Here is a 25,601-nt window from a genome sequence, read left to right on the forward strand (position 1 = left end):
ATACTTTGGCCACCTGATGTGAACAGCTGACTCATTTGAAAAGAACCTGATTCTGGGAAAGATTGAGGGCAGAAGGAGAAGGGAACCACAGAGGATGAGATGGTTGGATGCCATCACTGACTCAATGGACATGGGTTTGAGTGAACTCTGGGAGTTGGTGATGGACAGGAAGGCCTGCATGCTGTGGTTCATGGGGTTGCAGAGTCAGACACAACTGAGCGACTGAACTGACTATGCTAAAGCCTTTGACTTTGTGGATCAGAACAAACTGTGGAAAATTCTCAAAGAAATGGGACTACAGACCACCCTACCTGCCTCCCGAGAAATTTGTATGCAGGTCAAGGGGCAACAGTTAGAACCAGGCATGTAACAATGAGCTGTTTCCAAATTGGAAAGGAGTATGTCAAGACTATATATTGTTACCCTGCTTATTTAACTTGTATGCAGAGTATATCATGAGAAATGCTGGACTGGAAGAAACACAAGCTGGAATCAAGATTGCTGGAAGAAATACCAGTAATCTCAGATATGCAGATGACACCACCCATATGGTGGAAAGCAAAGAGGAGCTAAAGAATCTCTTGTCAAAAGTGAAAGAGGAGAATGTAAAAGCTGGCTTAAAACTCAACATTCAAAAAACAAAGATCATGGTATCCAGTCCCATCCTTCATTGCAAATAGTTGGGGAAACAATGGAAACAGTGACACTTTATTTTCTTGAGCTCCAGAATCACTGTAGATGTGACTGCAGCCATGAAATTAAAAGACACTTGCTCCTTGGAAGAAAAGCTATGGCAAACCTAGACAGCATTTATAAAAGCAGAGACAACACTTCGCCAACAAAGGTCCATTTGTCTAGTCAAAGCTATGGTTTTTCCAGTAGTCATGTATGAATGTGAGAGTTGAACCATCAAGAAGGTTGAAGAATTGACACTTTTGTACTGTGGTGTTGGAGAAGATTTTTGAGAGTCCCTTGCAAGAAGATCAAAGCAGTCATTCCTAAACTAAATCAACCTGCATATTTATTGGAAGACTGATACTGAAGCTGAAGCTCAGTACTTCAGTCACTGAATGCGAATGGCTGACTTACTAGAAAAGGCCTGATGCTTGGAAAGATTGAAGGCAGGAGGAGAAGGGAACAACAGAGGATGAGAGACAGTGTCAGTTGAATGGCATCACTGACTCAATGGACATGAATTTGAGCAAGCTCCAGGAGTTGGTGATCAACAGGGAAGCTTGATGTGCTGCAGTCCATGGGGTCACAGAATGTTGGACAGAGTTGAGAGACTGAAAAGCAATAGGATATTGCCAATTTAAGAAGTATTTTCCCATTGATTTTGTCCATTTCTTTTTGTTTTATTTTGTGTGACTTGATGAATATTTTTATTATAGTTACATTGTCTTCTTTTTGGTTTTTGTGAATCTGTTGTATGTTTTTTTGTTTTATAGTTACCCTGTTTTCATCCTTTATCAACCTGCCTTAGACTGGTAGCCATATAGATGCAAACACATTCTAGGAAGTAGGGGGAATCTACATTTTCTTACTCTCTTCCCTCAAATTTTATGATTTTTATGTCCTCTTTTACATCATGTTCATTTCTCTGACATTCATTGTGATTATCATCACTTTCTTAGATATTTTTTTTTAATATCTATACTGGTTAATTTGGGGCTTCCCAGATGGTTCAGTGGTAAAAAAAAAAAAAAAATCTGCCTGCAATGCAGGAGATGTAGGTTCAGTCCCTGGTTTGGGAAGATCTCCAGGAGGAGGAAATGACAACCCACTCCAGTATCCGTGCCTCCAGTACTCCATGGACAGAGGAGTCTAGTATAATGATCATAGGCTACTACCCATGAGGGCTCAAAGAGTTAGATGTGACTGAACAACTGAGCATGCATGCATGCCAAGTATCCTGGGTTGCAGATTTTTCCTTTTCAGTGCTTTGAATATCTCTTGCCATTTTGTTTTGGGCTGCAATATTTCTGTAGGAAAATCAGCTGATTGCTCTATGGGGGTTCTCTTATAATTAATTCTGTCTTTCTCATGGTGCTGTTAGCACACTCTCTTTAACTTTTGCCATTTTTATAATATGTCTTAGTGTAGGTCTCTTTGGATTTACCTTGTGTGGAACCCTCTCTGTTTCCTGCACTTGGATATGTGTTTATATCTTCAGGTTTGGGAAGTTTTCAGCCATAATTTCTTCAAATACATTTTTTATCTTTTCTCTTCCTTCCTCATCTGGAATCCCTATTATGTATAGATTGGCATGCTTTTTATTGTCCCATAGGTCTTGTATATAGATTTCTTTTTTTTTTTTTAATTTGGCTTTCTGTTTACTGTCTTGAATGAGTGATCTTCATTATTCTATCTTCTGGGGCACTTACTGATTCTTCCAAATTATTTCTTTTGTTTTAGCCACGCCCCATGAATTGCAAGATCTTCATTCCCTGACCAGGGATTGAACCCACACCCTTGTCAGTGAAAGCATGTGTCCTAACCACTGCACTACTAGGGAATTGCCTGTTTTTCTGCATTATTCATTCCTGTTCATTGCCTTTAGTTTGGTTTTCATCTCAGCAAATGAGTTTTGTAATTTTCTTGCTTCCTCTTTATAGTTTCTAGTTCACTTTTATAGTACTTTGAACTTATACTGATAACTTTTTCTTAATTTCTTTAGTATTTCCATCCTTTTTTGAAATCTGTGCTGTTAAACTGAAGAGGTCTGTTTCATTGTTTGTTCTTTCAGAGGAGTTTTCTTGGTTTAATCACTCTTAACTAGGGGTACTTCCTCTGCTTCATTTTACTTAATTTTCTCTCCTGAATTTACAGAAAAGAAGAATATCTACTGTGGTCCCAGGGGACTGTTTATATGTGGAAGCGTCCCTGTGTAGCTTCTGTGGGTTTAATGTTTGTTTGTCATGAGGGCTGTTTTTGGTTTGAATGCCTGTTGCCTCTTTGCTTAATGTATGCTGGCCATGATCATTATAACCTTATAATCCAGGTATGCAGATGTGGTGCCTGGTGCCCAGTCTTGAGGTTCTCAGCATTGGTGGAGGATCTCATACACACCCTCTAGAGCATGTGATGGGATCACAGGCAGCTTGAGACCAGTCCTGGAGCCTGGGAGAGTGGCAGTGGCAGCAGTTCGAGAGTGCTTCTGTAACTTGGGTGGAGAGCAGCAGAGGCTCAGAACCAACCTGAAGCCTGTGGCATGCAGATGGCGGTTGCCTGCCCATGATCCCTCCTGGAGCTTCTGTAGGCTGTGTCATACTGCCTGAGAGCATGCACAGCAGAAAAGGCTGCAGTGGTGTGTCCCACCACTCCCCTCACATACCCCAACCATCAATAGCACCTGGCCTCTAAGGCGGCCCAAGCTTCCTCCATGTACACCCTCAGAAGTGACTGCTCCAGACTCCAGCCCCTTCAGGCTGTTTCCACACAGCCCACCCTAGCCCTCTCCCTGAGTCTGATCTCCAAAGTGTAAGCTTCAACACCCAGCTCCTGTCTGCATGGGTGGACACGTGTCTCTGGGTGGGGAATACAGGGTAGTGGTGCTGACCTTTTGTACAGGTCTGTCTGTCTCCCAGCTGCTGCACATCAGAGTCTGCATTCTCCTCCAAGGCTCTGGAGCTCACCCCCATCTTGGCTGATCTCCTGCAGTGCTGGAACCTTGCCTCTTTCACAGCTCCTTCCTGAGTGTACAGATCCTGTCCCAGATTCTTCTTCACTTTCTTTTGTTGTACATTTTGGAACCAACCTGGTTCCATGGAGATTATTTTGCCCTTTTGGAGATCTGAGATCTTCTGCCAGTGTTCAGTAGATATTCTGTGAGAATCATTCCACACAGAGATGTATTGTTGATGTATTTGTGGGTGGAAGTGAGTTCATATCTTATGACTCCACCATCTTGATCACTTCCTACAAACTGTTTAACATGCTAATTGATTTTTCAATGAAAATATTCCCAAAACCTTTCAGTTTGTTCCCTACTTTTCCCCTTCCTGTCTCACACTATCTGTTTGTAATCCGCAGCACTAGAGAATGAAGTATACTACAACCCGAAGCACTCTCTTCAAAATTGCTCCATCAGCACATTACTGAGCACCAGGGCTCATGAGAGTAACATCAGTGGAGATTTCTTGAAAAATCCTCTGAAAAAAGAGGAGGCAACAGCAGGTCCAGTTACATCGCAGATCCCCAGTTACCCAAATGCCAGCAGAGAGGTCAGTTCCCCTGATTCTGACCTTGAATTTGTAGCCAGTGCCAAGGATAGGGTGAGAAAGCTGGAACAGGAGGCAGAGAACCTGGAAAAAGCTTTCCAGAACTACCATCAAAGGGTCCGTTGGTACCCTGCCAAGAGCCTGTTGGCAGGCAGAAGCCCACCTACCCCGTACCTGCCAGGGACTCTCAAGAACATCACTGCAGCTGCTCCCGAGAGGTGTGTTTTTGTGGACAACAGAGTTACCGCTCAGCAGCCTCCGAACAGCACATGTGAAGGGGACAGAAGTGTGGTGTCCAAGGTGCCCAGCAGTATGGCCTCAAGGTCATGCAACAGTGCAGTCTCCAGATGGCTCTCCTCCACGCCGCTCCCCAGTGCAACAAGCCATGATAGTGAAATGTACCTGGAAGGTGAGCTATGGACACAGGCCTGTGGATACTCTGGACAGGGGTCACTTTGCTCCTTGTTCCCCATCTCTGCATAAGAGTGCAGCTGGAAGTACGAGGAGTCATGGGAGCCTCTGAACTGCAGGCTACTGGGGAGCAGGTCATCTCCTCCAGGTCACAGTTGGTGTGGAGGCTGTGGGATGGAGAGTCAAGTGCTGGCATTTTGCTTGGCACATGGAGGTTTTCAGAGAGTGACCATGGCTTTTTCTTGGCTGCTGGTTAGTTTCATGTGTTCTCTTATTATCACTGCACTTCCATTTTCATGCCTGAATTGTTCTAATTTCCTGTAAAATCATCTGTGGATGATTTTCACTTACTGCACTGCTTGCAAGGATGATAGAATGCATTTTCAAAGTGGTAGAAATCCTTAGAAGTTGCACTGCCATCTTCTCCACACAATCTGTAACATGCTTGTCCTGGATCCTCCGGCCCCGTAGGTCTGAGCCGGTCCGCAGTCGCTGCTTCCTGTCCTGACAGAAAGTCACAGCCATCACTTGCTGAGTCCAAGTGCAGCCTTTCCGTGCACTCACTCTCCAGCCCTCCAGAGCAGAAGGCCTGGTAAGTACCTCATTCTCTGCCCGGCCTCTGCCAAAACTGATTAGCTTCCTGTGTTCTCAGCCATGGCTGGCTCCACATTTTTAAGTGATGTTAAAAACTACCTGGCAGGATAGAATATGCAGTCAGATTATAGGATGTGTGATCTCTGAGAATCATCTGAATTATTGGCTGGAGGGAAAAAAAAGACTGCTTTTAGTGAATGAATAATTCCTTTTTGTTTGCTAAACATGATGTATAGTGTATGTACTCAGGTATTAATAAGCATCTTCATAGTTTCATGAATAGACTTGGTATTAAAGATAAAGCAGCTGTACTAAATCTGCAAATGCAGTGCTCACTTCAGCAGCACATATGCTAAAATTGAAATGATACAGAGAAGATTAATTGCCCCTACACAAGGATGTCACGCAAGTTCATGAATCACTCCATGTTTTTTTTTTTTTTTTTTTTTTTTTTTCACTCCATGTTTTTTAAACTTAAAAGCTTTTGCGCAGCAAAGGAAACTATAACCAAGGTGAGAAAACAATTCTCAGAATGGGAGAAAATAATAGCAAATGAAACAACTGACAAAGGATTAAGTTACAAAATACACAAACAGCTCATATAACCCAATGCCCGAAAAACAAAGAAGTCAATCAAAAAGTGGGAAAAAGACCTAAACAGATATTTCTCCAAAGATGACATACAGATGACTAATGGTTGAAAAGATGCTCAACACCGCTTATTATTAAAGAAACACCAAATCAAAACTACAATGATTTATCACCTCACACTGGTCATAATGGCCATCATCAAAAAGTCTACAAACAATAAATGCTGAAGGCAGTGTGGAGAGAAGGGAACACTCTTGCACTTATGGTGAGAATGTAAATTCATACAGCCACTATGTAAGACAGTATGAAGATTCCTTAAAAAACTAGGAATAAAACCACTAAATGACCTAGCAATCTCACTTCTAGGCATATACCCTGAGGAAACCAAAACTGAAAAAGACAAATGTATCCCATTGTTCATTGCAGCACTGTTTACAATAGTTACAACATTTAAGCAAGCTAGATGTCCACTGACAGATGAAAGGATAACGAAGTTGTAGTACATATACACAATGGAATATTACTCAGCCATAAACAGCAATGCATGTGAGACAGTTCTAATGAGGTAGATGAACCTAGAGCCAATTATAAGTGTAATAAGTCAGAAAGAGAAGGATAGATATCATATACTAAAGTACATACGCAAAATCTAGAAAGATGGTACTGAAGAATTTGCTTGTAGGGCAGCAGAATGGAGAAACAGACATAGAGAATATACTTGCGGACATGCGAAGAGCAGAGGAGAGATTGAGATATGTGTAGAGAGTAACATGGAAACTTACATTGTCATATGTAAAATAGATAGACAACAGTAATTTGCTGTATGTGTCAGTAAACTCAAACAGGAGTTCTATATATTGGAAACTTACATTGTCATATGTAAAATAGACAACAGTAATTTGCTGTATGTGTCAGTAAACTCAAACAGGAGTTCTATATCCAGCTAGAGGGGTGGGATGAGAGGGAAATGGGAGGGAGGTTCAAGAGGGAGTGGGTATGTGTATACCTAATTCTGAAAGAGATGGGAATACCAGACCACCTGACCTGCTTCTTGAGAAACGTGTATGCACGTCAGGAAGCAATAGTTAAAGTGGACATGGAACAACAGATTGGTTCCAAATAGGAAAAGGAGTACCTAAAGGCTGCATATTGTCACCCTCCTTACTTAACTTATATGCAGAGTACATCATGAGAAATACTGGACTGGAACAAACACAAGCTGGAATCAAGATTGCTGGGAGAAATATCAATAACCTCATACATGCAGATGACACCACCCTATGCCAGAAAGTGAAGAGGAACTAAAAAGCCTCTTGATGAAAGTGAAAGAGGACAGTGAAAAAGTTGGCTTAAAGCTCAACATTCAGAAAACAAAGATCAGAGGCCTGAGCAAGATGGCAGCTGCATGTTGGAGCGTGAAGGGTCTGGTTGCCTTAATAACCGGTGGAGCCTCAGGCCTAGGCTTGGCCACAGCGGAGCGACTGGTGGGGCAGGGGGCCACTGCTGTACTTTTGGACCTGCCCAACTCAGATGGGGAGGCCCGGGCCAAGAAGTTAGGGAAGAGCTGCGCCTTTGCCCCAGCCTACGTGACCTCAGAGAAGGAGGTGCAAGCAGCCCTGACTCTAGCAAGAGAAAAGTTTGGCCGTGTGGATGTGGCAGTGAACTGTGCAGGCATTGCAGTGGGCAGCCAGACATATAACTTAAAGAAAAGCCAGGCCCATACCTTGGAGGACTTTCAGCGAGTTATCAATGTGAATCTCATAGGCACCTTCAATGTGATCCGCTTGGTGGCTGGTGAGATGGGCCAGAACGAATCAGACCAGGGAGGCCAACGTGGGGTCATCATCAACACGGCCAGTGTAGCTGCCTTTGAGGGCCAGGTTGGACAAGCTGCATACTCTGCTTCCAAGGGGGGCATAGTGGGCATGATACTGCCCATTGCTCGGGATCTGGCTCCCATGGGTATCCAGGTGATGACCATTGCTCCAGGCCTATTTGGCACCCCGCTGTTGACCACCCTCCCAGATAAAGTGCGCAACTTCCTGGCCAGCCAGGTGCCCTTCCCCAGCCGACTTGGTGACCCTGCTGAGTATGCTCATCTGGTACAGGCCATCATGGAGAACTCATTCTTCAATGGAGAAGTCATCCGGCTGGATGGGGCCATCCGCATGCAGCCTTGAAGGGGGAAGACAGAACAAAGGTTCCGCTGTCCCTCCCCCTCCTGGAGTGCTCTACTCCAGTTTGGAAGGAAGCCCAGTAGCCATTGTGTAACCACAGCCTAACAGTCACCCTGTGTGCCTAATAAAGTCTCTGTTTCTCAAGAAAAAAAAAAAGAAAACAAAGATCATGGCATCTGGTCCCATCACTTTATGGGAAATAGATGGGGAAACAGTGTCAGACTTTATGTTTTTGGCCTCCAAAATCACTGGAGATGGTGATTGCAGCCATGAAATTAACACTTACTCCTTGGAAGGAAAGTTATAGCCAACCTAGACATCTAGTGAAGCTCTGGTTTTTCCAGTGGTCATGCATGTATGGATGTGAGAGTTGGACTGTGAAGAAAGCTGAGCACCAAAGAACTGATGCTTTTGAAGTGTGGTTTTGGAGAAAACTCTTGAGAGTCCCTTGGACTGCAGGAGGTCCAACCAGTCCATCCTAAAGGAGATCAATTCTGAGTGTTCATTGGAAGAAGTGATGCTAAAGCTGAAACTCCAGTACTTTGGCCACCTGATGTGAAGAGCTGACTCATTGGAAAAGACCCTGATGCTGGGAAGGATTGGGGGCAGGAGAAAAAGGGGACGACAGAGGATGAGATGGTTGGATGGCATCACTGATTCAATGGACATGAGTTTGAGTAAACTCTGGGAGTTGGTGATGTGCCGGGAGCCAGCGTGAGGAACCCTGCCCGTGGCAAAGGTCATGAGGAAGGAGCCTTGGCATACGCAAAGGCAGGATCGAGCCTCAGGGGTCCCCCTGGAAATTCTCGAGCATCTACCCCCAAAGCCAGAGTCTGCCTACCTTACTGCATTATGCTTTCACCAACTCCTCTGACATTAACAGGGGGCTGTCCCCCAACCACCTTTTTCTGGAAAGAGTTAATTTAGAGCTTTTAGATAATAAATCTCCTGGGCATATTAAGAGTGTTTCAATCCAAAACCCCTCTGATGGCTTTCTAGCCAGCCTGCCAGACTCTTACAGCTGCGCGTGTGATTGTTTGCGGCTTCCCGACCGCGAGAGGCACAGGAAGCTTAAAACATTCCTAGGAATGTAGGGGCTTCTGAGGAGTCAAAATCATTAGAATAGAACTGATTAAGGATTTCATTTGTTGAGCCAATACTTGCTGCCAAATTTTCATATCTTTTACTTGTAGATATACTTGGCATGTAGAAAAAACAGGTAGTAGACCTGGTATTAGCAACATTAGATCTTTAAGTACTTTGTTATAACCCACTGCACCTTTGTTCTGCAGGAATGTAACTTTATTTAGTACTTTGAGGGTGATGCAGATTAAGAAAAAACACTTCAAGGGAAAAAGAGTTTTCTGGTTGATAGACATTTATCTAGGAAAAGAGCCATAAAAATGTTAACAGGCCCCCCGGCCAGAAGATGATGTAAAACCACCTAAGACCTTTTGTATACAGGAAGGTATGCAAAAAGAAAGCCTGGTCTCAATAAGGGTCAGGACTGCTGCCCCTGCATAACCCTGCATATTCCATTATTTCTTTATGTACAACTTGGGGTATATAAGCTGCTTTTGAAGATAAAGTTGTGGGTCTGGCACTGATGCTTGGCTCCCCCATGTCATTCTTTTCTCCCTTTTCTGGCTGAATTCCCATCTCGAGTGTGGAGGCATACCGTGTCTACTTATTTGCCCTGGCTTCTAAGACCCACACAAGAGGGAGCCCAAGGCAGGACACCCTCCACTATTCAAGCGGGCACCGATGGCCTACGTAGATGGTGCAAACTCCTTGTCTCGGAGTTTTATTGGTTCTCCGCGTAAACCAAGTTATTCAGCCTCTTTTCTCCACTAATTTTCCTACTACACTCTTCTTTTCTAAATCTTTCTTTATATTTCTAAATAATAAATCTCTCCTCGCTGACTCCATCCCCTTCGAATTCCCTGGATCCACCGGGGCTGGACCCCGGCAGTGATGGACAGGGAGGCCTGGCGTGCTACGATTCATGGGGTTGCAAAGAGTCGGACATGACTGAGCAACTGAACTGAACTGAACTGATGGTTGATTCATGTTGAGGTTTGACATAAACAACAATATTCTTCAAAGCAATTATTCTTCAATTAAAAAATAAATTAATTTTAAAAATCTGATACTGCCATCAAAAAGTCTACAGACAATAAACCCTGGAGAGGGTATGGAGAAAAGGGAACCCTCTTACCCTTTTGGTGGGAATGCAAAATAGTATAGCCACTATGGAAAACTGTGGAGATTCCTTAAAAAACTGGAAATAGAACTGCCATATGACCCAGCAATCCCACTGCTGGGCGTACACACCAAGGAAACCAGAATTGAAAGAGACACTTGTGCCCCAATGTTCATGACAGCAGTGTTTACAATAACTAGGACATGGAAGCAACCTAGATGTGCATTGGCAGACAAATGGATAAGGAAGTTGTGGCACATGTACACAATGGAATATTACTCAGATGTAAAAAAGAATGCATTTGAGTCAGTTCTAATGAGGTGGATAAAACTGGAGCCTATTATACATAGTTAGTAAGTGAGAAAGAGAAATGCCAATACAGTATACTAATGCATATATATGGAATTAGAAAGATGATAGTGATGACCCCATATGCAAGACCACAAAGAGACACAGATGTGAAGAATGGACTTTTGGACTATGTGGAAGAAGACGAGGTGGGATGATTTGAGAAAATAGCTGAAATATATATATTCAGTTCAGTTCAGTCACTCAGTCGTGTCCGACTCTTTGTGACCCCATGAATCGCAGGACGCCAGGCCTCCCTGTCTATCACCATCTCCCAGAGTTCACTCAGACTCACGTCCATCGAGTCAGTGATGTCATCCAGCCATCTCATCCTCTGTTGTCCCCTTCTCCTGCTCCCAATCCCTCCCAACATCAGAGTCTTTTCCAATGAGTCAACTCTTCGCATGAGGTGGCCATAGTACTGGAGTTTCAGCTTTAGCATCATTCCTTCCAAAGAACACCCAGGGCTGATCTCCTTCAGAATGGACTAGTTGGATCTCCTTGCAGTCCAAGGGACTCTCAAGAGTCTTCTCCAACACCACACTCCAAAAGCATCAATTCTTCAACGCTCAGCTTTATTTATAGTCCAGTTCTCACATTCATACATGACTACAGGAAAAACCATAGCCTAGACTAGATGGACCTTAGTTGGCAAAGTAATGTCTCTGCTTTTGAATATGCTATCTTGGTTGGTCATAACTTTCCTTCCAAGGAGTAGACGTCTTTTCATTACATGGCTGCAATCACCATCTGCAGTGATATTGGAGCCCCCCAAAATAAAGTCTGACACTGTTTCCATTGTTTCCCCATCTATTTCCCATGAAGTGATGGGACCAGATGACATGATGTTTGTTTTCAGAATGTTGAGCTTTAAGCCAACTTTTTCACTGTCCACTTTCACTTTCCTCAAGAGGCTTTTTAGTTCCTCTTCACTTTCTGCCATAATGGTGGTGTCATCTGCATATCTGAGGTTATTGATATTTCTCCTGGCAATCTTGATATATATATATTGCCATATATAGAATAGATGACCAGTGCAAGTTCAATACATGAAGGAAGGCCCTCAAAGCTGGTGCACTGGGAAAACCTAGAGGGATGGAGTGTGGAATGATGTAGGGTTGGGGTTCAGGATAGGGGACACATGTGCACCCATGGCAGCTTCATGTCAGTGTATGGCAAAAACCACCACAACATTGTGAACTAACTAGCCTCCAATTAAAATAAATAAATAAATTTTAAAATAAAAGAATTTTTTTTAAATGCCTCTTCGGAACTGCTTTGAGAGTGCCAGCATATTCTTTATTAATACCCACCTCATGGAATGAGGCAACGTGAAAGAATGACTGAGTTAATATGCACTAACAGTTTGGAATGATGTCTGGTGCATGGAAAGCAACCAGTGCAGGTAGCTCCTAATCACTGTGAGTCCACAAAAAATTAATTTTCTAAAGCATTTTCTTGAGTCACAAAAGGCTTTTCATCACCCTTTGCTCTTGTTTCTTACTTTATTAAAGCTTCACATTTTTGTATTTTATTCTTCCCATCCAGTCTTCATCAGAGACAACCAGAGCTTCAAGACAAAAGTGAATTTTCAAATCCGCACGAGCTAACTTTTAAGGATAATGAGGAATTTGAACCATCTTTTGAATGTAAGTTTGAATATTAATTCTTATTTTTATATGTAGAACCTGTTTCAAAATATAGAACATTCAGTTTTGGCAAAACATACCAGTTATTGTAAAAAGTGATGCAGCTACAAATTAACACAGTTTTGCTCTCTTATAAAGCCACTGATACAGATACAGTGCCAGGGTTTGTTTTTTTTTTCACAAAGATTTTTTAAGTTCTGAGTTCCATTTTTTTTTAAATTTCAGGATAACTAGTTTCAAACTTAGGAAATGATCCAGGCTGGAAGAGAAGAGGGCAACAGAGGATGAGATGGTTGAATGACCTTGCCACTCAATGGACATGAGTTTGAGCAAATTTCAGGAGATAGTGAAGGAAAGAGAAACCTGGTGTGCTATAGTCCGTGGGGCCCAAAGAATTGAACACTACTTAGTGACTGTTGAACAACAATAACTGCAAAGTCAGAGCCAAGCCCCAAAATGAATCTTTAATTTATGAAGGTTAGGATTGTCTCAGATTTAAAATAAATGACTTCTTAAAATTTGCTTCCCCCCCCCCTTTTGTAGAATGTGAAAATGTTAAGTGACTCTTGGATTATACTGATTCCATCAATTGCCTCAGATTTAGAAAACACTTCCTTAGTTACAGAATGGAGATTTAAGAGTATTAGCTTAAGAGACTAGAAATTGTTGTCTTGGCTTTGACCTTGCCTTAGATTTTTCGACCTCAGAGCCTACTTCACTAAACAATAGAGATGTAGTGTCAACAAGCTCTGAGTTTCTTTATGGCTTGGTATATCCTTTATATAAGCTTTATTCATAATAGCCAGAAACTTAAAATAACCTAAGTATCTATCAGCTGTTGTTGTTCTGTCACTCAGTCACATGCAACTCTTTGCAACCCCATGAACTACCTGGCTGGTCCAGGCTTATTACCACACTCCCTTGCACACTGTAACCTCTCAGGCTGTCTCCCTGGTTCTGACTTCTAAAGCCTGAGCCTCAGTTCCCAGGGTGAAGAAACCTTTCCTTTTTCACAGGCCCCTGCCATGGTTGCATATACCCTCTCAATTCCTTTCTCTTTATTGGTTTTTCTTTTTTTTTTCATCCTACCTAGTTACCTAGACTTCTGTTGCCCTCTTGTTAAGTCTCATATGGTCTTCCAGTGTTCTGTAATGTTTTGTGAGAATTGTTCCATGTGCAGATGTTTTGAAGTGTGTTTGTGGGAGAAGGTGAGCTCTGTGACCTATTCCTGCACCATCTTAATCCCATCCCCCAGAAAGTCTTTGTGTTTGTGTGTTAACCTGTTACTTCGCCTTGAGAACTTCATCTGCAAGTCTGAATGTCTAGTACTTTGAACAGGTAAAATAAAGAGCTTAGTATAGTTTATGAAATCTTTGAACCAACTTCATTAACTTTGTTAAATCACTGCTATTAAAATAGAATTCAGATGCTTTCACCACGTCAGATGAATTCTGCTGTTGCTGGACCAGTTTCCCTACTGGGTAGCAAATAATATTTGTAAATGAATCTCCTAAGAACGCTTGGAGAAGCAGATACATTGGCAAGTGGCTCCAGTGAGTTCCTGGAACCCTGTAAGGAAAAGGCTGGCCCAGTTGCTTTTTCTAAAACTTCAGTGCTCAGCAAGCGGTTATCCCCACCTTCTCTTCTCTCGCTGCTGCTGAGGGCTAGGGGAGACTTGCTTGTACTCTTATAGATGGATGGAGTGTGCCAAGGCTGTTCAAGAAACACAGTATCCATCAGGCTGGTGACATGCCTTTCATGGACAGTGCCACAGCCTGTGTGCCTGCCAGGCCCATCTCCTTTCAGATATTCAAGCTGGATCTTAAAAAGGCAAAGGAACCAGAGATCAAATGGTCAACATCCACTGGACCATCAAAAAAGCAAGAGAGTTTCAGAAAAACATCTACTTCTGCTTTATTGACTACACCAAAACCTTTGTGTGAATCACAAACTGTGGAAAATTCTTAAAGAGATAGGAATAAGAGACCACCTTACCTGCTTCCTGAGAAATCTGTATGCAGGTCAAGAAGCAACCAGGCATGGTTAGAACCAGGCATGAAATAATGGACTGTTTCCAAACTGGGAATGGAGTATGTCAAGACTGTATATTGTTACCCTGCTTATTTAATTTATATGCAGAGTATATCATGAGAAATGCTGGGTCGGATGAAACACAAGCTGAAATCAAGATTGCTAGAAGAAATATCTATAACCTCCAGTATGCAGATGACACCACCCATATGCCAAAAAGTGAAAAGAAACTAAAGAACCTCTTCATGAAAGTGAAGGAGGAGAGTGAAAAAGTTGGCTTAAAGCTCAACACTCAGAAAACTGAAATCATGGTACCCATCACTTCATCCCAAATAGATGGGGAAACAATGGAAACAGTGACAGACTTTATTTTGGGGGGCTCCAAAATCACTGCATATTGCAGATGCAGCCATAAAATTAAAAGATGCTTGCTCCTTGGAAGAAAACCTATGACAAACCTAGACAGTGTATATAAAAGCAGAGCATTACTTTGCCAACAGAGGTCCGTCTAGTTAAAGCTATAGTTTTTCCAGTAACCAAATGCAGATGTGAGAGTTGCACCATAAAGAAAACTGAGCATGGAAGAATGGATGCTTTTGAACTGTGGTGTTGGAGAAGACTCTTGAGAGTCCCTGGGACTGCAAGATCAAACCAGTCAGTCCTAAAGGAAATCTGTCCTGAATATTCATTGGAAGGCCTGATGCTGAAGCTGAAATTCAGTATTTTGGCCACCTGATGCAAAGAACTGACTCATTAGAAAAGACCCTAATGCTAGGAAAGATTGAGGGCAGGAGAAGAAGGGGATGACAGAGGATGAGAGGGTTAAATGGCATCACCGACTCGATGGACATGAATTTGGGCAGGCTCCAAGAGTTGGTGATAGATAGGGAGGCCTGGAGTGCTGTAGTCCATGCATTCGCAAAGAGGCATGCACTATTGAGTGAGCTGAACTGAATAATGTCTTCTAAAATGAGCATTCAGAAGTGTGGCTGCACCCTTCAGGGGTGACCCTCATCCCCAGCAAGGAGGTAGAAGGTTGCCTTTCTGCCCATGGAAATAAATAGAGCCTGCCTCCTGGTAGTCAGGTTAACAGCCAGGATCAAGGGTAAGACAAGCTTGTGTTGCCTCTCTTCCTGTGAGGAGAACAAGCTCAGTTCCATTGGTGATATGAAACAGGTCCTGGCACAGAGGTTCAGAGTCCTGTATTGAAGCAGTGAATTTGTCTGTTTTTCAGCACTGTTGGGGGCTGGGTACTGAGGTTTTTCAGTCAAAACTGGAGGAAAAAGCATAAGCAGTGGATTTGGAATGTAATTCAACCTATGAGATGCTGTGGGCTCTCTGGAGTGGGCAAAGGAAGCCTGAGATTCATCCTGAAGGAACAGAAAGTAGATAACACATGATTGTGGACACAGCAGGCACTGGAGAGGTTCCCCATCCCTGTGGGGGCTACTGGGTGTATACACAGGTGGGGTTTACAGGCTAGGTGGTTTTGTGGGGAGAAGTGGGGAAGGAACTCATCAATTAGGGGGACTGTGGGAGCAAAGGTGGCAGAGAAGAGCAGCTGGAGTCAAGTGACAGTGAATGTGCTGGGGGAGGTTAGATGTGCAAAAGTGGGGTTCATGGAGGAATTCAAAAGGCCGGTTGACAGGGCCTTGGCTGTGGTGGTCTGGACTCTACCAGAGCAGAGAGAGCACACAGTGCTTCCTTTCCTTCTCTTCAGGAGGTGACAGGTGTTAAGGAAGCAAGATGACTTGAAGACTGAGAGATTGGTGTCAGGGAGCACAGAGACGGTGGTGTTGGCGCTGTCGGTGAAGGGTGATCAGGATCCTCACTGTAGCAGCAGGATGAGGGGGAGGGAGCCCGAAGCCCTGGGAGTTGGTAGACAGAGCATAGAGTGAGCTCGGTCACAGGGACCAGAGGGAAACCACTGTTGTTGGATTGCCATGTGCAGATGGCAGGGAACTGCCCCATAGAAGCATTCATATGAAGCCAGAGAGGAGAGAGAGGGACAAGAGGAATTATGGGGGAATGATGGGAACAGAGGCAGTCCCAAACCCCAGGGAGGGATCTGCCTGGAAGGAATGGAGTGTTCGCCAGGTAGCTTGAGTAGGAAGGGGAGGGTGGTGATTTTGTCCTCCTTTGGGCAGGAGATTCTCATGCCCTCGTGGGAGTAGGGTGAGGGGAATGGCCAAAGTGCTGTGAGAGTAAATGGCGACAAATAATTGGGTCAGAATCCTAGGGTGCTCAGGGCTGGTGTACTAGGATGACTCTGAGGGATGGGATGGGGATGGGGAGGGAGGTGGGAAGGGGTTCAGGATGTGAAACACATGTACATCCATGGTGGGTTCATGTCAATGTATGGCAGAAACCACTACAATATTGTAAAGTAATTAGCCTCCAATTAAAATAAATTAAAAAAAAAAAGACAAAATACATCTGCATGTGCAAGCTACAGAAAAAAAGAAAAAAGAATCCTAAGAATGTGGTGGGCTTGAAACCAAATGCAGGGGTGCAAATGCAGGGGTCACCTCTGCAATCAGGGTGGAAATGGGGGGCACAGTTGAGAAGTGGGCAGGGTGTGCTGCTCAGGGTGGGTTTAGGGGCTCTGAGGACAGTAAGGATAGAGCAGCCCCTTGAAGCAAGTGCACAGTGGCAGCTGAGAATCACACTATCTACCTGGGTCTTGGCAATCCCCATCCCCCATCCGCCACCCTGCACACCTATCCCCTGTTTGAAAAATTTGCTTCTGAAAACTATTGGTTCTTCATTTTCTGCCCCATTAGATGTCAACCAGAAATCACCTGAAGAACAGAAGAAAGAAGATAAACTTTGGGAACAGCAGGCCAAGCAACAAAGGCAGGAAGAAGAGCAGAGACAGACCAAACGGCAGGAAACTCTGCAGAGGGAGTGGGGAGAACTTGAAATGCTGGATCAGGAAAGGGTAATCATGGTGGTGGGAGAGGGAGTTCCCTGGTGTCTCCAAGTCCTAGGAGGAGTGGGGAAGTGAACCAGCCTTGGATGACCTAAGGACAGCTGCAGAGCACACAGGCCTCATATCTCCTGGTTCAGGATAGCAAGGCCAGCCTGCTCCCATGCATCCTCATCTGGTCCTCGAAACAGGCTCATGAATGAGGAGGACCTTCTATTGTGGTTGATTTTCTCACTCTCTGTGTGTTTGCTCAGTCATGTCTGACTCTTCGCTACCCAGGAGACTTTAGCCTGCCAGGCTCCTTTGTCCATGAGGTTCTCCAGGCAAGAATATTAGAGTGGATTGCCATTTCCTTCTCCAGGGGATCTTCCTGACCCAGGGATTGAACCCAGGTTTCCTGCATTGCATGTGAATTCTTTACTGTCTGAGCCACCAGAGAATCCCAGTTGAGGCATTGAGATGTCATATTTTTGTCCCCACTTTAATGATACCAATGACTTAGATTAAAAAGCAATTCTTTTCATGTGGGTTGTAGGTAAAAGATCAGGATTATATTACTGTGTGTTTTCAACTTAAATGTTCTAAAATATGTATACTTCCTGTTTTGGTGCCCATTTCAGAGGCTAATTGAAGTTGGAAATGAAAAAAACTTGCAAATGAGTGTTCAGGAAATGAAAGACAAATCTATGTCTGTTAGTGGTGAAAATCCTCTAGAGAAATACATGAAAATCCTACGACAGAGTCAAGACCAGGACACTACAGATAAGGTGCGGATGCTGTGGACAGATATCTGTGGGTGGGGAGTACTGAGGGCTTCTGTGGTTTACTTGAAACCTTGGGATAACGATCTACCTTCTCTGTTAGAGATGAAGGGAGAAGTATAGAAAATCTGAAGGTCACATAGAGCTCCAGCCTTCTCAATATCTGTAAGTCCTGACAAAATGTCATGGCTTTTGTTTGAGTAAATGATTTGTCAGAGTTTGTAGAAATTGAGATGTGTCTTAATAACTTCAGAACAAGAACTAAATATATCGGAAGCTCTATGATGAAATGACAAATGTGTCAGTCCTAAGACTAATATTTTATCTGAGTCTAATATACTATGTTGAGAATGCTTTCCATGCAATTTATTCTGGCGTGCTTGCAGAATATCATGTTTAAAAGTCACTGCCTTTATAGAATCTTCAGTTACATACATATTTCAAAAATAGTTCCTAGAGAAATCATAAAGTGTTTAACAAAATGAATACAGATCTACTTGCAAAATTCTCATCTCTACCTCCGTGTTGTGTCATTGTTCCAAAAAGGTGGTCAGAGAGAGCTCAGAAGTGGACATACTGCCATCTAGTGACAAAGACAAAAGGTGTGGTGTCCCCAGCATTTTGTGTTCTTATGCAAACCATTTAGCATATTGCTGGTTCATTCTCAAACGGAAACATTCAGATATTTGAGCCTGCCTATAACAAACAGTCAAAATGACTGACTTAAAAACAAAACAAAACTACTACATTTTATTAACCTGTAAAATTACTGATAAAAATCATGAGCAGTGGTAGAAGCCCCACAGAAAAGGAATGAGAACATGATAGAAATCACAGAATAAACTTGATAAGAATGTAGCAGATTTAAAAAATTTTTCTCTTTCCCTAATGTAGTTTTGTGGGCTTTTCTCATGAAGAACCAGATGACATTTGGTAACCACATTTGCTGCGCAGCTTCTTACTCAGATCGTAAATAGTGGCCTGCGAATTCTCTGTAGTGAGAAAAACTGCTCAATAAAAATTCATGTGTAATCCAGTGTGATTTTTATTCCTAGTTCTACTTGCTACTACAGTGGGAGGGTAACAGACAGGAAGGCCAGAGGTGGAAGACAGAAACAAACTGCTAGTGGTGGACCTTTTCTTCCTTTTTTGCACACAGACTTCTTTTAATTCTGTGTTGACAATATCTTTTTCTGCCTAGAGCTAACCAATGCATTTTTCTTATGGAAACATTTTTCTTAAACTGTGTTAATGAAACTGTATTTGCTTTGGAATCTGCCTTTCTTCAAAGTGGTTCCCCAAGACTAACTTTTTTTCTTTTCTCAAACCTTGGGCTGATAATGGCTCAACAAACCAGTATTACTGTCAATTGTTTTATGGCCGGGAAATGACACACTTCATGCCATCCAATCTCAAAAATGCATATTGTGAGAGAGGGTCTTGGTGAAACTGCCTCATCCTTGAGGTGTCTCTCTTATCTGATTAATAGCTTTGGTATTCTCTTGTGGCTCAGCTGGTAAACAATCTGCCTGCAGTGCAGTGGATTGAACCTGGGTTCAATCCCTGGGTTGGGAAGATCCTCCGGAGAAGAGAAAGGCTATCCACTCCAGTACTCTGGCCTAGAGAATTCCATGGACAGTCCATGGGGTCACAAAGAGTCAGACACCACTGAACGACTTTCACTCACTCACTCAACAGACGTAAAACAGCTGCTAATAACTAGCAAGGGGGCACTCTTTCTGTCCCCTTCTGATGTCTATCTCAGAAGCTTTCCCTGTCTCTGTTAATCTTTAATAAAATTTTGCTATACAAAAAGCTCCAAGTAGTCAAGCCTTGTCTCTGACCCCAGATTGAAATTGACTCCTCTGGGGGTCACATGTGTAACATTCAGCTCATAGCAGCAACCTTTCAGTAGTGTATAAATGAAAAATAGTCAAGTGGCACCTCTTCAGTGTTTATCATTCTTAGGCCTTTCATTACAATGAAAGGAGCTGCTGCTTTTTTTGTTGTTGTTGTTTGTTTGTTTGTTTTTGTTTTTAATCTCCGTTATTCTTCGGTATATCTACTTGAAAACTTCTCTCATTTCTCAAGTCCAAGGCCTGCCTTTTTAAACTTTCCATTGTGTTCCTTCCTCTTCAGAACTGGGCTCCCACCTGTCAAAAAAGAGGCCATCTTCCTTGACACTCTCCTCATGGTTTGTCCCTGAAAATACAAACACATGTTTTTCTATTCTAGACGTTCAGTGCTAACTGAAGGTCACCCAGAGCATAACACAGGCAGAGTTGGTCTGTTCTGTCTTTCTAGTGAAACCCTAGAGGTTTCATTTCCCTTTACACATTCAGATTGAGCTAGTTCTTTTTGCTGGTGAAGTGTGTTTGGTCACTAAGCTTCATACTAAAGCAGGAAGGATATTCAGGGGTGTTTATTATTCTTTCTGAATTGACTTAGCACACACATATTCTCATAAAATGGTTTAGGGCCTCCCAAGTGGTGCTCGTGGTAATGTTGCAGAAACCACTACTGAGAAACCAAGTACCACACCCAGAGAGTTGGAGAACTCAGATTTATTAACACTGGCAATCCCAGAGCAGTTAACACTCCAAGCTCTGAGCCCCGAACAAAGGAGTTACAAAGATTTTATACATGGACAGGCATGATTAAGCAGGTTAGCAGGGGCTAGGACAATTGCAAAGAGCAGGACAAGGATGAGCGAGATAAGCTCCCATTGCTAGTATTGTGACTCCCCACTTTCTGAGACCTATGTGATCTAGACTTTGCAAGGAGCAAGCTGAGTTTCAGAGGCAGAAGGAAAAGGAGATAAAATTTTAACTTTTCCTCTTCATTCCCTGTTCTTCATTCTTCTATCACTCACTGTAGAAAGCATCATCTCATGTTTTGGTAGCACATTTAGAGCTCTCTGTTATTTAGGGGGCTATCCAAAGAATATCAGGGTGAAATAAGAAAGCCTTTCTCAGTGATCAGTGCAAAGAAACAGAGGAAAATAATAGAATGGGAAAGACTAGAGATTTCTTCAATAAAATTAGAGATACCAAGGAAATATTTCATGCAAAGATGGGGTCAAAAAGGGCAGAAATGGTATGGACCTAACAGAAGATATTAAGAAGAGGTGGCAGGAATACACAGAAGAACTGTAAAAAAAAGATCTTCACGACCCAGATAATCATGATGGTGTGATCACTCACCTAGAACCAGACATCCTGGAATGTGAAGTCAAGTGGGCCTTAGCATCACTATCAACAAAACTAGTGGAGGTGATGGAACTCCAGTTGAGCTGTTTCAGATCCTGGCAGATGATGCTGTGAAAGTGCTGCACTCAATATGCCAGCAAATTTGGAAAACTCAGCAGTGGCCACAGGACTGGAAAAGGTCAGTTTTCATTCCAATCCCAAAGAAAGGCAATGCCAAACTCCTCTCGCACACTAGAAAAGTAATGCTCAAAATTCTCCAAGCCAGGCTTCAGCAATACGTAAACTGAAATTCCATATGTTCAGGCTGGCTTTAGAAAAGGCAGAGGAACCAGAGATCAAATTGCCAACATCCACTAGATCATGGAAAAAGCAAGAGAGTTCCAGAAAAACATCTATTTCTGCTTTATTGACTATGTCAGAGGCTTTGATTGTGTAGATCACAATAAACTGTGGACAGTTCTGAAAGAGATAGGAATACCAGACAACCTGACCTGTCTCTTGAGAAATTTATATGCAGGTCAGGAAGCAACAGTTAGAACTGAACATGGAACAACAGACTGGTTCCATATAGGAAACGGACTACGTCAAGGCTGTATATTTTCACCCTACTTATTTAACTTCTATGCAGAGTACATTATGAGAAATACTGGGCTGGAGGAAGCACAATCTGGAGTCAAGATTGCCAGGAGAAATATCAATAACGTCAGATATGCAGATGACACCACCCTTATGGGAGAGAGTGAAGAACTAAAGAGCCTCTTGATGAAGGTGAAAGAAGAAAGTGAAGAAGTTGGCTTAATGCTCAACATTCAGAAAACTAAGATCATGGCATCCGGCCCCATCAGTTCATGGCAAATAGATAGGAAAACAGTGGCTGACTTTCTTTTGGGTCACTCCAAAATCACTGCAGATGGTGATTGCAGCCATGAAATTTAAAAAAGACACTTATTCTTTGGAAGGAAAGTTATGACCAACCTAGACAGCATATTCAAAAGCAGAGACATTACTTTGCCAACATAGGTCCATCTCGTCAAGGCTATGGTTTTTCCAGTAGTCAAGTGTGGATGTGAGAGTTGCGCTATAAAGAAAGCTGAGTGCAGAAGAATGGATGCTTTTGAAGTGTGGTGTTGGAGAGGACTCTTGAGAGTTCCTTGGACTGCAAGGAGATCCAACCAGTCCATCCTAAAGGAGATCAGTCCTTGGTGTTTACTGGAAGGACTGACGTTGAAGCTGAAACCCCAGTACTTTGGCCACCTGGTGCGAAGAGCTGACTCATTGGAAAGACCCTGATGCTGGGAAAGACTGAGGGCAGGAGGAGAAGGGGACGACAGAGGATGAGATGGTTGGATGGCATCACCGACTCAAAGGACATGAGTTTGGGTAAACTCCGGGAGTTGGTGATGGACACAGAGGCCTGGTGTGCTGCAGTCCATGGGGTTACAAAGAGTCAGACGTGACTGAGTGACTGAACTGAACTGAATTACAACATTAGAGCATTTTGAGTTTAACTATGTATTTACCTTTACCAGAGAGTTGTGTACTTTGGTAGGTTTTCCAGTCAATAATTAGCATCTTTTCATTTTAGCTTGAAGAACTTCCTTTAACATTTCTTGTAAGACTGCTCTAGTGGTGATTAACTCCCTTTAGCCATGAAGTTAAGAGATGCTTACTCCTTGGAAGGAAAGTTATGACCAACTTAGATAGCATATTCAAAAGCAGAGACATTACTTTGCCACCAAATGTCCATCTAGTCAAGGCTATGGTTTTTCCAGTGGTCGTGTATGGATGTGAGAGTTGGACTGTGAAGAAAGCTGAGCGCCAAAGAATTCATGCTTTTAAACTGTGGTGTTGGAGAAGACTCTTGAGAGTCCCTTGGACTGCAAGGAGATCAAACAAGTGCATTCTAAAGGAGATCAGTCCTGGGTGTTCTTTGAAAGGAATGATTAAGCTGAAGCTCCAGTACTTTGGCCACCTCATGCGAAGAGTTGACACACTGGAAAAGACTCTGATGCTGGGAAGGATTGTGGGCAGGAGGAGAAGGGGACAACAGAGAATAAGATGGCTGGATGGCATCACCGACTCGACGGATGTGAGTTTGAGTGAACTCCGGGAGTTGGTGGTGGACAGGGAGGCCTGGCATGCTGCGATTCACGGGGTCGCAAAGAGTTGAACACGACAAATATAAAAAGGACCTAATTAAATTTAAAAGCTTTTGCACAATGAAGGAAACTATAAGCAAGGTAAAAAGAGAGCCTTCAGAATGGGATAAAATAAGAGCAAATGAAAAACTGCCAAAGAATTAATCTCCACAATATATAAACAACTCATGCAGTTCAATACTGGTAAATGAAATGACCCAATCAAAAAGAGGGCCAAAGAACTAACTAGACATTATTATGAAGAAGACATACAGATAGGTAACAAACACATGAAAAGATATTCAACATAACTAATTATCAGAGAAATGAAAATCAAGATCATAATGAGATAACATCTCATGCTGGTCAGAAAAGCTGCCATAAAAAAGTCTACAAACATACTGGAGAGTGTGAAGAAAAGGAAACCGTCTTATACGATTGGTGTGAATGCAACCTAGCACAGCCACTATTGAAAACAGTGTAACAATTCCTTAAAAATCTGGACTAGAACTGCCATCAGTTCAGTCAGTTCAATTCAGTCTCTCAGTCATGTCTGAATCTTCGCAACCCATGGACCACAGCACACCAGTGCTCCTTGTCCATCATCAACTCCTGGAGTTTACTCAAACTCATCTTGACTGAGTCAGTAGTGCCGTCCAACCATCTCATCCTCTGTCGCCTCCTTCCTCTCCTGCCCTCAATCTTTCCCAGCAACAGGCTCTTTTCCAATGAGTCAGTTATTTGCATCAGGTGGCCAAAGTATTGGAGTTTCAGCTTCAACATCAGTCCTTCCAATGAACACTCAGGACTGATCTCCTTTGGGATGAACTGATTGGATCTCCTTGCAGTCCAAGGGACTCTCAAAAGTCTTCTCCAATTCCACAGTGCAACAGCATCAATTCTTGGCCCTCAGCTTTCTTAGAAATCCAACTCTCACATCCATACAAGCCTAATGGAAAAACCAGAGCATTGACCAGACAGACCTTTGTTGGCAAAGTAATGTCTCTGCTTTTAATATACTGTCTAGGTTGGTCATAACTTTTCTTCCAAGGAGTAACCATCCTTTAATTTCATGGCAGCAGTTGCCATCTGCAGTGACTTTGGACACCAAAAAAATAAAGTTAGCCACTGCTTCCACTGTTTCCCCCATCTATTTCCCATGAAGTGATGAGACCAGATGCCATGTTCTTAGTTCTCTGAATGTTGAGCTTTAAGCCAACTTCACTTTCCTCTTTCACTTTCATCCAGAGGCACTTTAGTTCTTCTTCATTTTCTGCCATATGGGTGGTGTCATCTGCACATTTGAGGTTATTGATATTTCTTCTGGCAGTCTTGATTCAAGCTTGTGTTTCATCCAGCCCAGCTTTTCTCATAATGTACTCTGCAGAGAAGTTAAATAAGCAGGGTGACAATATACAGCCTTGACGTACTCCTTTTCCTATTTGGAACAGGTCTGTTGATCCATGTGCAGTTCTAGCTGTTGCTTCCCAGCCTGCCTACATATTTCTCAAGAGGCAGGTCAGGTGATCTGGAATTCTATCTCTTTCAGAATTTTACAGTTTGTTGTGATCCACACATTCAAAGACTTTGGCTTAGTCAATAAAACAGAAATAGAAGTTTTTCTGAAACTCTCTTGCTTTTTCCATGATCCAGCAGATGTTGGCAATTTGATCTCTGGTTCCTCTGCCTTTTCTAAAACCAGCTTGAACATCTGGAATTTCACAGTTCATGTATTATTGAAGCCTGGCCTGGAAAATTTTGAGCATTACTTTGCTATCATGTGAGATGAGTGCAATTTCAGATAGTTTGAGCATGCTTTGGCATTGCCTTTCTTCGGTATTGGAATAAAAACTGACCTTTTTCCAGTTCTGTGGCCATTGATGTTTTCCAAATTTGCTGGCATATTGAGTGCAGCACTTTCATAGCATCATCTTTTAGGATTTGAAATAACTCAACTGGAATTCCATCATCTCCACTAGTTTTGTTTGTAGTGATGCTTCCTAAGGCCCACTTGACTTCACATTCCAGGATGTCTCACTCTAGGTGAGTGATCACACCATCATGATTATCTGGGTCATGAAGGTCTTTTTGTACAGTTCTTCTGTATAATCTTGCCACTTCTTATTAATATCTTCTGCTTCTGTTAGGTCCATACCATTTCTGTCCATTATTGAACCCATCTTTGCATGAAATGTTCCCTTGGTATCTCTAATTTTCTTAAAGAGATCGCTAGTCTTTCCCATTCTATTGTTTTCCTCTATTTCCTTGCACTGATCACTGAGGAAGGCTTTCTTATCTCTCCTTACTATTCTTTGGAACTCTGCATTCAAATGGATATAT

At 42.7% G+C, this 25,601-nt stretch overlaps 2 protein-coding genes and 1 non-coding gene across 3 annotated transcripts in view; all 3 read left to right on the top strand.

Moving 5' to 3' along the window:
• The window catches only part of LOC120860176 (oral-facial-digital syndrome 1 protein-like), a gene marked incomplete at its 5' end in the record, with an annotated part of 79,836 nt that extends 60,985 nt beyond the window's left edge, over positions 1-18,851 (top strand). The window contains 8 exons of the mRNA XM_040235967.1: positions 4,033-4,629; positions 5,103-5,223; positions 12,093-12,193; positions 13,887-14,001; positions 17,003-17,165; positions 17,774-17,921; positions 18,450-18,516; positions 18,809-18,851. Of these exons, the coding sequence (XP_040091901.1) occupies positions 4,033-4,629; positions 5,103-5,223; positions 12,093-12,193; positions 13,887-14,001; positions 17,003-17,165; positions 17,774-17,921; positions 18,450-18,516; positions 18,809-18,851 (1,355 nt within the window). The remainder of the gene's footprint in view (positions 1-4,032; positions 4,630-5,102; positions 5,224-12,092; positions 12,194-13,886; positions 14,002-17,002; positions 17,166-17,773; positions 17,922-18,449; positions 18,517-18,808) is intronic.
• LOC120860177 lies at positions 5,554-5,658 on the top strand. The gene has a single exon (XR_005720259.1). It is a non-coding gene; the product is annotated as a U6 spliceosomal RNA (small nuclear RNA).
• LOC120860174 (3-hydroxyacyl-CoA dehydrogenase type-2-like) lies at positions 7,205-8,010 on the top strand. Its single transcript, XM_040235966.1, has one exon. The coding sequence runs from the start codon at positions 7,211-7,213 to the stop codon at positions 7,994-7,996; it is 786 nt and encodes a 261-aa protein (XP_040091900.1). The 5' UTR covers positions 7,205-7,210; the 3' UTR covers positions 7,997-8,010.
• Positions 18,852-25,601: the final 6,750 nt, after the last annotated feature.

The sequence above is a fragment of the Oryx dammah genome, unplaced genomic scaffold (genome assembly GCF_014754425.2).
Source record: "Oryx dammah isolate SB20612 unplaced genomic scaffold, SCBI_Odam_1.1 HiC_scaffold_11032, whole genome shotgun sequence".
NCBI lineage: Eukaryota > Metazoa > Chordata > Mammalia > Artiodactyla > Bovidae > Oryx > Oryx dammah.

Bases quoted from the DNA above. Each gene is read 5' to 3' on its own strand.
- LOC120860174 (XM_040235966.1), top strand. From the start codon at position 7,211: ATGGCAGCTGCATGTTGGAGCGTGAAGGGTCTGGTTGCCTTAATAACC.